This window comes from Scyliorhinus canicula, chromosome 8 (assembly GCF_902713615.1).
Source record: "Scyliorhinus canicula chromosome 8, sScyCan1.1, whole genome shotgun sequence".
NCBI classification, from domain to species: domain Eukaryota; kingdom Metazoa; phylum Chordata; class Chondrichthyes; order Carcharhiniformes; family Scyliorhinidae; genus Scyliorhinus; species Scyliorhinus canicula.
In genome coordinates this window covers 84532458-84546063 of record NC_052153.1, presented here as the reverse complement: position 1 = coordinate 84546063, position 13606 = coordinate 84532458, and the positions used below count along the sequence as shown (strand labels likewise).

Here is a 13606-nt window from a genome sequence, read left to right as displayed (position 1 = left end):
GGGGAGAACATGCAGACTCCGCACAGACAATGACCCAAGTTGGGAATCTTTGATCTCTGGCTCTGTGAAGCAACAGTACCAACCACTGTGCTACCATGTTGCAATATTATAATGACCCTGACTTTCGCCCAGCGTCAGGTCACTGTCCATATGGAGTTTGCACATTCTGCCCGTGTCTGCGTGAGTTTCACCCTCGCAACCCAACGATGTGTAGGGTAGGTGGATTGGCAATGCTAAATTGCCCCTTAATTGGAAAAAAATAACTGGGTACTCTAAATTTATAATTTAGCAACAGTGGAATGGTCATGAGAGATCACGGTGGGGGGACTTCCGGTGTGCATCATGGAGTGAGTGATCACACGGAGGCAGCTCCTGCCTAAGGTTACAGAAAAGAGCTCTTTTTTAAGCAACACGGGTTGGAATTTCGATGAAAAGGTGTAGGTGAATGTTCGAGGAGTACTTTCCCCCAGGAATAGTGTGTTTCTTGGTTATCAGACCCTCAGAAACAGTGCAAGATTTGTCTGAAGCAACAGCAAACAAAAGCCTCTGCAAGCATGCAAGCGGGGGAAGGGCCAGCTTAGAGGTCTCAAGCTGACTTGAGGGCCTTTATGAAAGCTGAATTCTAGCAGCAGAGGGAAGAACTGTGAAAAGATCTCACCAAGGCCATTGAAGAAGCGGAGACGGACTTCTGGTAGTGGTGATGCGGAGCTCAGCCGCACGTTCAGTGGCTCCCACTATTTTCGGACTTTGGGGCTCTTTTAAGGGCTCATAGTGGTGCTGTTTGGACTTTTCCCCATGTGGGAACACTCCTTCTCAGATTCTCCACCGGTGGATGGCCTGGACTAGGAGTGGAGCGGTCAGAAAATCGGCTTTGGAGACTTTCAGTTGCGGCTATGCAGAGCTAAGCCGCACCGCAGCTCCCGCTACTTAAGGACTTTTGGGCCAATTTGAGGGCCCCAAACGGCACTGTCTCGACGAATCCCGGTGGGGGAAGGTGTCTAGAGGAGCATTCCCCATAATGTATGGTGCTCACCTGGAGTGGGGCAAAGGAAAAAGCTTCAGCAGCTCCCCAAGAAAAGCGGGGGAAGAAGGACAAAATGGCGGCCGGCGGAACACCCGAGGACTGGTGGAAGTGGGCGCAGGAGCAGCAGGCCTCTCTTCTGCGCTGTTTTGCGGAGCTGAAGGCTGAGTTTCTGGACTCCCTGAATGCGACTACCAACAAGCTGCTTGGGGCTCAGGCGACCCAGGAGGTGTCCATTCGGGAGTTGCAGCAGCAGGCCGCTGAGCGGGAGGAGGAGGCCGTGGTCCTCGTGGGGAAAGTGGAGTTGCACGAGGCACTTCACAAAAAGTGGCAAGACCGCTTGGAGGAGCTGGACGTTCGCACGAGGCGAAAGAATTTGAGGATCCTGGGCCTCGCGGAGGGGCTGGAGGGGTCGGATCTCCCGTAGTACGTGACCACGATGTTGAGCTCGTTGATGGGGGCGGGGTCCTTCCATTTGCCCCTGGAGCTTGAGGGAGCTCACAGAGTGCTGGCCAGGAGGCCTAAGGCAAATGAACCCCTGCGGGCGGTGCTGGTGCGGTTCCATCGATTTAGTGACCGGGAGTGTGTGCTGCGCTGGGCCAAGAAAGAGAGGAGCAGCAAGTGGGAGAATTCGGTAGTGCGAATCTACCAGGACTGGAGTACGGAGGTGGCAAAGCGGCGGGCCGGGTTCAACCGGACGAAGGCGGTGCTGCATGCCAAGCAGGTCAGATTTAGAATGCTGCAGCCTGCGCGTCTGTGGGTGACATATAAGGACCGGCACCACTACTTCGAGTCCCCAGAGAAGGCGTGGGCCTTTGTACAGGCGGAGAAGCTGGACTCGAACTAGGGTCTGGGGACACACTATGGCCGTTGCTGTTTTCGCTGTTGCTGTTCTTCAATTTTGACACGTGTTTTTTTTTTAATGCTGGTTTTCTTTTTGCTCTGTTTCTAGGTGGGTTTGTCTGTTGGGTATGGGTGTGGGGTATGTGGGGAACGTTGGGGGTATGTGCTTTATATGTTCTCTTCTGTACGGGGCTGGGGGTTGGGGTGAAACTGGATTTTGAGGAGCTGCGTCAGAAGGGTGGGGTGTGGCAGTGTGAAAGCGCGGGCTTTCCTCTGGTTGTCCGCGCTGCGGGGTGGGGGGGGCGGAGCTGGAGGTGGGGGCGTGGCCTCTACTGGTTTTCTTTCCCGTGCTGAAGCGGTGCCAAGGAGGTGTGGCAAGAGGGGGATGACCCCATGCCGGGAGGAGATGGGTTTTGGCAGGAGCTGCCGGGTCAGCAGAAGTCAGCTGACTCATGGAAGTACCATGGAGGGTGCGTCGCGGCTAGGAGGGGTCCTAGCCTGGGGGGGTGGGGGGGGATACCGGGTTGCTGCTGGAATGGCCAGGAAGGGGCTGGTGTGGACCGGGGCGGTAGAGGAGAGGCGTTATCGCCATGGGGAACCGGTCAGGCGGGGCGAGCTAGCCTGGGGCGAGCAGTTGATAAGCTATGGCTAGCCGGCGGGGGAGAGGGGCAGGTTGCCCTCTGATCCGGCTGATTACCTGGAACGTGAGGGGGCTGAATGGGCCGGTTAAGAGAACTAGGGTATTTTCTCATCTGAAGGGGCTAAAGGCGGACGTGGCTATGCTCCAGGAGACCCACTTGAAGGTGGCGGACCAGGTTCATCTGAGGAAGGGGTGGGTGGGGCAGGTTTTTCACTCAGGATTGGACGCGAAGAACCGGGGGGCCGGGGGGTGGCGATTCTGGTGGGGAAGAGGGTGGCGTTCGACGTGGTGTCAGACAAGGAGGTCAGATATGTTATGGTGAAGGGTAGGCTGCAGGGAGAGAAGGTGGTGCTGGTTAATGTATATGCCCCGAATTGGGATGATGCCGGCTTCATGAGGCGCTTGTTGGGCCGCATTCCGGACCTGGAGGCAGGGGGCCTGATCATGGGGGGAGACTTTTAACACAGTGCTGGATCCCCCACTGGACCGGTCCAGTTCAAGGACGGGTAGGAGACCGGCGGCGGCCAAAGTGCTGAGGGGGTTTATGGACCAGATGGGAGGGGTGGATCCCTGTGAGGCCGAGAGCGCGGGAGTATTCCTTTTTCTCCCATGTCCATAGGGTCTATTCCCGAATAGATTTTTTTCATCCTGAGCAGGGGATTGATCCCGAAGGTGCAGGATGCAGAGTATTTGGCCATAGCGATTTCAGACCATGCTCCGCACTGGGTTGATCTGGAGATGGGGGAGGCGCGGGACCAGCGCCCGCTCTGGCGCCTGGATGTGGGGATGCTGGCTGATGAGGAGGTGTGTAGGAGGGTCCGGGGAAGTATTGAGGGGTATCTTGATACCAACGACACGGGGGAGGTCCGGGTGGGGATGGTCTGGGAGGCTCTGAAAGCAGTGATCCGGGGGGAGCTGATCTCCATCCGGGCCCATAGGGCAAGGAGGGAGAGGAAGGAGAGGGAGAGACTGGTGGGGGAGCTCCTGGATGTGGACAGGAGATACGCGGAGGCACCGGGGGAGGGGTTGCTGGGGGAACGGCGTAGTCTGCAGGCCAAATGTGACTTGTTGACCACCAGAAAGGCGGAGACACAGTGGAGGAGGTCGCAGGGCGCGGTATATGAGTATGGGGAGAAGGCGAGCAGGATGTTGGCGCATCAGCTCCGCAGGCGAGATGCTGCTAGGGAAATTCGTGGAGTGACGGATAGGGGTGGAAATGTAGTGCAGAAGGGGACAGAAGTAAATGGGGTCTTTAGGGACTTCTACAAGGAACTGTACCGGTCAGAACCTCCGATGGGGAGAGGGGGGATGGAGAGCTTCATGAACAGGCTATGGTTCCCAAGGGTTCAAGAGGAGCTGGCAGAGGGGCTGGGGGCGCCGATAGAGTTGGAGGAGCTAGTCAGGGGGATTGGACAAATGCAGTCAGGTAAGGCGCCGGGGCCGGACGGGTTCCTGGTGGAATTTTATAAAAAGTATCCGGATCTGGTGGGCCCCCCTGTTGGTGCGAGCTTTCAATGAGGCATGGGGGGGGGGGGGGCTTTGCCCCCGACGATGTCGCGGGCACTGAACTCTCTGATCCTGAAGCGGGATAAGGACCCCTTGCAGTGTGGATCATACAGGCCTATCTCGCTCCTCAATGTTGACGCTAAGTTGCTGGCGAAGATCCTGGCCACCAGGATAGAGGACTGTGTGCCAGGGGTGATACACGAGGATCAGACAGGATTTGTCAAGGGACGGCAGCTCAACACGAATGTGCGGAGACTGCTAAATGTTATTATGATGCCGGCAGTGGAGGGGGAGGCGGAGATCGTGGTGGCGCTGGATGCGGAGAAAGCGTTTGATAGAGTTGAGTGGGGGTACCTGTGGGAGGTGCTGGAGCGGTTCGGATTCGGGGAGGGATTCATCAAATGGGTGAGGCTGCTCTACGCGGCTCCGATGGCGAGTGTAGTTACAAATGGAAGGAGATTGGAGTACTTTAGGCTCTACCGTGGGACCAGGCAGGGGTGCCCCCTGTCCCCCTTGCTCTTTGCACTGGCGATTGAACCTTTGGCTATGGCGTTGAGGGAGTCGGGGAGATGGAGGGGTCTGGTGCGGGGTGGGGAGGAACATCGTGTATCGCTGTATGCGGACGACCTGCTGTTGTATGTGGCGGATCCAGAAGGGGGAATGCCGGGGGTGATGGACCTGTTAGCGGAATTTGGGTGCTTCTCGGGCTACAAGTTAAATTTTAGGCAAGAGTGAGGTATTTGTAGTACACCCGGGTGATCAGGAGGAGGGAATTGGGAGACTCCCAATTAAGAGGGCAGTGAAGAATTTCAGATACCTGGGGGTGCAGGTGGCCAGGAGTTGGGGGACTGTCCATAAGCTTAATTTTACCAGGCTGGTGGAGCAGATGGAGGAGGATTTTAAAAGGTGAGACATGGTGCCGGTATCGTTGGCGGGTAGAGTGCAGGGGGGGGGGGGGGGGGGAGGGAGGGGAAAAAAAGGATGGGGGGGGGAAAGGTGGGGGGGAGGGAGGGAAAAAAAAGGTGGGGGGGGGGGAGGGAGGGAAAAAAAAGGTGGGGGGGGAGGGAAGGGAAAAAAAGGTGGGGGAGGGAAAATGTGGGGGGGAGGGAAACGGTGGGGGGGGGGGGGGAAAAGGTGGGGGGGAGGGAAAAGGTGGGGGGGCGGACGATGACTTTGTTTATTTAATTTAAATTTATTTTTAAGTTCTTTTGTTCATTGGGGGGGGTGGGGGAATGTGATACATGCGTCGATACGGTCTGGGGGTGTTGCAGTTATTATGGGTTATTTTGTTGCATTTCATTGTTTGTCGTTATGTTTTATATTTTCTGTTAAAAATTCCAATAAAAATTATATATTTTTTAAAAATGAGAGATCACGGTGTTATTGCTGGGTGTTGTTACCATACATATAACACTGTGCTTTCGGTGTTGTCGCCATGGATCCAGGAATAGTTCCATGTGGGATATCAGAGATGGCAATGTCAGGACATGAGAGAAGGTATTGCAGGTGACTATGCCTATGTTCACATAGGTGAGGTCTGTCTTCAAAGCTTTGACAAAGAGTCATCGGACTCGAAACGTTCGCTCTTTTCTCTCCCTACAGATACCGCCAGACCTGCTGAGATTTTCCAGCATTTTCTCTTTTGTTTCAGATTTCAGCATTCACAGTAATTTGCTTTTATTCACATGGGTGAGAGTGAGCAGTCCAACTCAGCTGAGTGACAATAGAGGAGGATGATGGAATCAACAGTATCAGAGATTACAGACAGATTGAGAAACCTTTTTTTTTTAAATTTAGAATATCCAATTCATTTTTTCCAATTAAGGGGCAATTTAACATGGCCAATCCACCTAACCTGCACATCTTTGGGTTGTGGGGGTGAAACCCACACAGACACGGGGAGAATGTGCAAACTCCTCACAGACAGTGACCCAGGGCCGGGATTCGAACCCGGGTCCTCAGCGCCGTAGGCAGCAATGCTAACCACTGTGCCACCGTGCCGCCCCAGATTGAGAAACCTGAGGAGAGATCATTTCCCTTTGATACATTGAATATGATTTGTAACTTTGATAAGAGCTGTACTAAATGATGCATTTCCCTGTTGACCTGCCATGATCTGACTTCAAGTTTTTATCGTAGGTGGAGTCATTATGTTAATATTGCTGGTATTCTTTCTTCCTGTTGAGGTATTCCTATTACCAGTGCTTCATATTTTGCTACCATAACACTGGGTCAGTTGAAATATGTGCTACGTTCAGACACTGATGTTCCAATGCCTCTGATTGAAGAACGTCTCAAAGTACTTAAGGAAGCTGGAAACATATTGCTGGAGAGATTTGATGGTTCATTCCTTAACTGCATTAAGAAAAGTGAAAATAGTGCCCAGAAGCTGCTACGGCTTGTGGTGGAAAATTTTCCTTCATATCGGGATGAAGCGACATTTCAGGTAAGTCCATTTTGATCAATGTAGATTTTCTCTATTTGATTGATGAGAAAATTTGCTGTGTTTGGAATTGTCAGATTTTGAATGTAGGAAACTCTTCTACTATGCATTATGATGATGCTGGCAAAAATGATTTCTTGCAATTTTGTTCTTTATTGCTGAACATAAGGTATTTTTTTTCAATTCTCACTTGGTGGCCTAATGGAAAACGAATTCCGTTTGCGAAATATATTTAACTGGTGCACGTTTAACTGGTGACATAGTGGTTAGCACTGCTGCCTCGCAGCTGCAGGGTCCTGGATTCAAATCCAGCCTCGGGTGACTGTCACTTTCTCCCCATGTCTGCGTGGGTTTCCTCTGGGTGCTCCAGTTTCCTTCCACAGTCCAAAGACGAGCAGGTTAGGTGGATTGGCCAGGATAAATTGCCCTTAGTGACCAAAAGATTCAGTGGGGTTACTGGGTTACAGGGATTGGGTGGAGATATGAGTTTAAGTGGGGAGCTCTTTCCAGGGGCCAGTGCAGACTCAATGGGCTGAATGGTCTCCTTCAGCACTGTAAATTCTGTGGTTCCATATGTTGTTAATATCTATTTGCAAAACATTGGGTTGGGCCAGAGGTCAAGACTAATTGTGCAATTTCATCCTCCTGCTGTGGAGTGATTCAAGTTCCATGCAATGTGTAATTTGATCCGTACCATTGGGTAGATAGGCTACCGTGTTCCAGTGATTTTTCAGTACGGCTGAGAAAGGTGCAAATCACCTGACAGTGGTGATCCTGTAACAGCACGTTGTTGTGATATGGAATGCATGAAAGGGTGATAGAAACAGATTCAATACTAACTTTCAAAAGTCTCACAAAGTAGAACTGCAGTTAACTTGATGATTGTTTCATCTGGTGCTCTGCAATTATAATTGTCCTTGGCCAGTACAATAAAATATTTTTAGATCCTAATTAGTGCTAAGTTACCTTGGAGTTTGTTTTACCCAATGTGGAAAAGTGCTCTGAATTTAACTGTTGCTCATCATAGTGTCCTGCAATTTTTATGCTCCCTCCCGCTTACCTCCATTAAACACTTATGCTTTCTGTACCAAAGTATCCACTCTGGGCAAATCTCTGGCTTTTTTCTTCCCCTTCTGTCTCGATGCCGAAGTTTGATCGCAGCATTCAAGGTTTTTGCCTGGAGAGAATAGAAATCAGTTCTTGTGAATTAAATTATTACACATTCTGTCTGTTTCATTTGCCACTTCACAGTGACCAGACATCTTAATTTCCTAACTCCCGAATCCCTTTCATCTTCTTGGCTAGTTTCAGCAGCAAAGTCCTAACTGGGCAGCAGGGTAGCATGGTGGTTAGCATAAATGCTTCACAGCTCCAGGGTCCCAGGTTCGATTCCCGGCTGGGTCACTGTCTGTGTGGAGTCTGCACGTCCTCCCCCTGTGTGCGTGGGTTTCCTCCAGGTGCTCCGGTTTCCTCCCACAGTCCAAAGATGTGTGGGTTAGGTGGATTGGCCATGCTAAATTGCCCGTAGTGTCCTAATAAAAGTAAGGTTAAGGAGGGGGTTGTTGGGTTACGGGTATAGGATGGATACGTGGGTTTGAGTAGGGTGATCATGGCTCGGCACAACATTGAGGGCCGAAGGGCCTGTTCTGTGCTGTACTGTTCTATGTTCTATGTTCTATGGGCATAGCAAATGAGACCAAGGTGGCCCAGGCTCTTGTTCCTGGGATGCAGCCAGCAGCAGCTCCTATGGCAGGACCCATCTGCTTGCTAGTAGCATATAAGTTTGCCTGGCAACTGCAGTCCACCACTTTGTACCATTCTAGTCCTGAGGAGATTGTTACACAGAGCAGGAAAGCAGCTTACTGAAAGCCTCATCTAGGAACAGGTGGCACTTGTAGCAATGTTTTGAACTGGAAATTTGTTTTCTTTGTTCTTCGGCACAGAATCATAAGTTTTACAGCACAAAAGGAAGCCAGTCAGCCTATATGTTGCTGGCTCTTTGGTAGGCTTATCTAACTGGTCACACTTCCCTTCTCTTTCCCTATTGTCCTGCACAATTTTTCCCTTCCAATTTTGAAAGTTAGTATTGAATCATCTGTTTCTATCACCCTTTCACGCATTCCAGATCACAACAACTTGCTGTGTGGAAATAAAAATCCTCTTGTTGACTGTGGCTTACTGAAATTAACAATTAATATTCCAGTAATGAACAGCTCAGTTTTCAAAGTAACTTTGAGATTAGTATTAAAAATCAATACTTAAAAGCAAATTTAAGTGCATTATATTGTACTTCACTGCTGTATCATTTAATTTGCATGCTCTTATTAAAAGACAAGCATTTGGATTTTTTTCATGCTGTGTTCTTTACTTGGGTGGCACGGTGGCACTGCTGTTTACGGTGCCTTGGGTGACTGTGGAGTTTGGCGGTTCTCCCCGTGTCTACTTTGGTTTCCTCCGGGTGCTCCAGTTTCCTCCCACAGTCCAAAGATGTGCAGGTCAGGTGAATTAACATTGATCAATGCGTGGGGATATTGGGGGAGGGGGGGGGGGGGGAGAAGGAGGAGAGGGGGGGGGGGAGAAGGAGGAGAGGGGGGGGAGAAGGAGGAGAGGGGGGGGAGAAGGAGGAGAGGGGGGGGGAGAAGGAGGAGAGGGGGGGGAGAAGGAGGAGAGGGGGGGAGAAGGAGGAGAGGGGGGGAGAAGGAGGAGAGTTTAGATAAGATGCTCTTTTGGAGGGTTGGTGCAGACTCGATGAGCCGAATGGCCTGCTTCTGCTCTATATGGATTCTGTGTTTAGATTCCCAATAACAATTCTGGAGGTGGACCTGCTTGACTTCTAAGAACATTGGTTGCTGATTTTTTTAATAAGCTAGATGACTTTTTATTCCTTATCGAGCCAGTAGAAAATTATGTTGAATTATTGGTGATGATACCTAATAGTAGCAAAGAGGAAATTAACACACTGGTGAGAAAGGATATTAGCTCTGACAATGTGGACTCTGTATGGCCCGAGTTGAGAAATACGAAGGGGAAAAATACATTAGTGGGTGCCATATATAGACCCCCACATTGCAGTGGTGATGTTGGGAATGGCATTAAACATGAAATTAGAGATGCCTGTAATAAGGGAATATCGGTGATCATGGGTGATTTTAATCTTCACATAGATTGGGCAAATAAAATTAGCCACAATGCCATAGAGGAGGAATTCCTGGAGTATACATGGGATGATTTTCTTGACCAATATGTGGAGGAACCAACTAGAGAGAAGGCCATTTTAGACTGGGTACTGTGTAATGAGAAGAGAATCATTGCCAATCTGGCTGTGTGAGACCCCTTGGGAATGAGCGACCATAACACGATAGAATTTTTTTTATCAACAGAGAGAGTGAAGTAGTTGATTCAGAGACTAGGGTGCTGAATCTTAATAAAGATATGAGGCGTGGGTTATCCTTGATAGATTGGGGGAGATACTTAAAAGGATGGCAGTAAGTAGGCAATGGCGAACATTCAAGGAACGCATGGGGGAACTACAGCAACTGCTCAATCCTGTCTGGCACAAAAGCAAAATGGGTAAGAGGGCCAATCCATGCCTTACAAAGGAAATTAGAAATAGTATCCAATCCAAGGAAGCATACAGATTGGTCAAGAAGAATAATAAGTCTGAGGATTGGGAGCAGTTTAGAATTCAACAAAGAAGGACGAAGGGATTGATTAAGAAGGGGAAAGTACAATACGATGGAAGTGTGTAGGGAACATAAAAACTGACACAAAGAGTTTCTAATAATATGTGAAGAGAAAGGGATTGGTAAAGAGAAATGTAGGCCCCCGACAGACAGAAACAGGGAAATGCATAATAAGGAACAAAGAAATGGCTGAGCAATTACATACATACTTTGGTTCTGTCTTCACAAAAGAGGACACCAATCAGGTACCATAAATGTTGGAGAATGAAAGGTTTAGTGAGAGGGAAGAACTGAGGGAGATCAGCATTAGTAGAGAAATGGTGCTGGGAAAATTGAAGGGATTGAAGGCAGATAAATCCCCAGGGCCTGAGAATCTGCATCCCAGAGTGCTTCAGGAGGTGGCTCTGGAAATAGTGGATGCGTTGGTGGTCATCTTCCGGAATTCTATAGACTCTGGAACAGTCCCTACGAATTGGAGGGTAGCTCGGGTCACTCCAATATTCAAAAAGGGAGGTAGGGGGCAGCACGGTGATGCAGTGGGTTAGCCTTGTTGCCTCATGGTGCCGAGGTCCAGTTTCGATCCCGGCTCTGGGTCACTGTCTGTGTGGAGTTTGCACATTCTTCCCATGTTTGCGTGGGTTTTGCCCCCACAACCCTAAGATGTGCATGCTAGGTGGATTGGCCACGCTAAATTGACCCTTAATTGAGAAAAAATGAATTGGGCACTCTAAATTTATTTTTTAGAAAGGGAGGTAGAGAGAAAGCAGGGAATTATAGACCAGTAACCCTAACATCGGTAGTAGGGAAAATTCTTGAATCCATTATCAAAGACTTTATAGCGGAACATTTAGAAAGCAGTGGCAGGATCAGTCACAGTCAGCAAGGATTTATGAAGGGAAAATCATGCTTGACAAATCTGTTGGAATTCTTTGAAGATTTAACCAGTACAGTTGACAAGGGCCAGTCAGTCGATGTGATGTATTTGGACTTTCAGAAGGCGCTTGACAAAGTCCCGCATAAGAGGTTATTGTGCCAAAATAAAAGCGCATGCAATTGGGGGAAATGTATTGAGGTGGATAGTAAACTGGTTGGAAGAGAGGAAACAAGAGTAGGAATTAATGGGCCCTTTTCAAATTGGCAGGCAGTAACTAGTGGGGTGCTGCAGGGATTGGTGCTGGGACCCCAACTATTCATGATATATACTAATGATTTTACCATACCATAGAATTTACAGTGCAGAAGGAGGCCAGTCGGCCCATCGAGTCTGCACCGGCTCTTGAAAAGAGCACCCTACACAAGGTCAACACCTCCACCCTATCCCCATAACCCAGTAACCCCACCCAACACTAAGGGCAATTTTGGACACTAAGGGCAATTTATCATGGCCAATCCACCTAACCTGCACATCTTTGGACTGTGGGAGGAAACCGGAGCACCCGGAGGAAACCCACGCACACACGGGGTGCAGACTACACACAGGCAGTGACCCAAGCCAGAATCGAACCTGGGACCCTGGAGCTTTGAAGCAATTGTGCTATCCACAATGCTACCGTGCTGCCCTAATTTGGATGAGGGAACAAAATGTAACCTCTCAAAAGTTTGCAGATGATACCAAGCTAGGTGGGAGGGTGAACTGACGAGGATGCAGGAATCCTACAGCATGATCTGGACAGGTTGGGTGAGTGGGCAAATCAATGGCAGATGCAGTATAATTTGGATAAGTGTGAGGTTATTCACTTTGGAAACAAAAACAGGAAAGCAGATTGCTACCTGAATGGTTGTAAATTGGGAGAGGGGTGTGTGCAACGGGACCTGCGTGTCCTTGTGCACCAGTCGCTGAAGGTAAGCATGCAGGTGCAGCAGGCGGTAAAGAAGGCTAATGGTATGTTGACCTTCTTTGCGAGAGGTTTAGTGTATAGAAGCAGAGATGTGTTGCTCCAATCACACCTGGAGTATTGTGTGCAATTTTGGTCTTCTCTGAGGAAGAATGTTCTTGTTCTCAAGGGAGTGCAGCAAAGGTTTACCAGACTGATTCCAGGGATGGCGGGACTGTCATATGAGGAGTGGTTGACTAGGTTGGGATTGTTCTCGCTGGACTTCAGAAGAATGAGGGGGGGATCTCACAGAGACTTATAAAATTCTAACAGGACCAGACAGGGTAGATGCAGGGAAGATGTTACCAATGATGGGTGTGTCCAGAATCAGGGGCCACAGTCTGAGGATTTGATGTGAACCATTTCGGACAGAGATGAGGAGACATTTCTTCACCCAAAGAGTGGTGAGCCTGTGGAATTCATTACCACAGGAAGTAGTTGATGCTAAATAATTGAATATATTCAAGAGGCAGCAAGATACAGCACTTGGGGAGAATGGGATCAAAGGCTATGGGGAGAAAGCAGGATTAGGCTATTGAGTTGGATGATCAGCCATGACCGTGATGAATGGCGGAGCAGGCTCAAAGGACCAAAAGGCCACCTCCTGCTCCTATCTATGTATCTATATATGTATCAAAGTATTGTCATACTCCACACAAAACTAGCCTCAGCAGGTGTAGCCCAGTGGCCTGACAAGATTACCCTTTTGGAAGTAGTTTATGGCCTTCATGAGGTGAAGAAATTTGCTTCCCTTTTAATTTTACAATTGCTTTTCTTTTACTGAGGAAACGGCTAAAGAAGTAGTACATAAACATTTCCACAACAATTTTTTGTGTTGAATTTTCTTCTGCAGTCTAATTACTTTGTAGTTCAGGGCTTTTTAATTAGAGACTCTGGCGTCATTTGTTGCTCGTTATGCTTTCCTTAATTTGCTCTGTTTTAATTACCTTTGCTCAAGAGTCGCCAGGTATCTTTTTGATACCACCACAAGGTTCAAAACTGAATACTGATCAAAGACTCGATACACCATTTAGTAAGTTTGAAATCAATGCACATTTATTTATACACACAGTCAATTATTACTCATGCACAAACTCTACTCACTAAACTACAACTATTACTAAAAGCCTATACTTAGCTTCGGGTGCCCACTCAGTCAGAGGAACAATGGCCGTTGTCCGGTTCTGAGACTGCTGGCTTCGAACTGGTATAGAATAGTAGCTAGGAGCGCTTATCTCGTAGTGTGCGTTGACCTTGTACTTACTTGGCTGGTGCTTAGCGGGTCTCTCGTCGCTGAGAGCCAAGGCCAAGATGAAGGTGAAGAAAAAGAAGAGCGATCTGTCTTCGGGGACTCCTTTATACCCCAAGGGGTTTCGCGCCCTTCTGGGCGGTTCCTGAACTTGGCCCCAATTAATTGGACCATGTCCCAATCATTTGTATTGATTTCTCCAATAAAGGGGTCGTTGCTTGATCACTGGGCGAGCCCTAGGTGACCGTTGGCCTGCCTTTGTTTTAGTCTCCACTGGCGCCGGGGAGTCTGCTCTGGTACCGTTTGCTTAAATGTTTCTCTTTTGTCCCCGGAGATAGCTCATTACT

At 49.1% G+C, this 13606-nt stretch overlaps 1 protein-coding gene across 6 annotated transcripts in view; it reads left to right on the top strand.

Moving 5' to 3' along the window:
- c8h9orf64 (chromosome 8 C9orf64 homolog) overlaps positions 1-13606 on the top strand; it is a 44153-nt gene that overhangs the window by 17352 nt on the left and 13195 nt on the right. For all 6 annotated transcript variants that reach the window (XM_038804872.1, XM_038804877.1, XM_038804874.1 and 3 more), the window contains one exon: positions 6197-6456. In XM_038804872.1, the coding sequence (XP_038660800.1) occupies positions 6197-6456 (260 nt within the window). The remainder of the gene's footprint in view (positions 1-6196; positions 6457-13606) is intronic.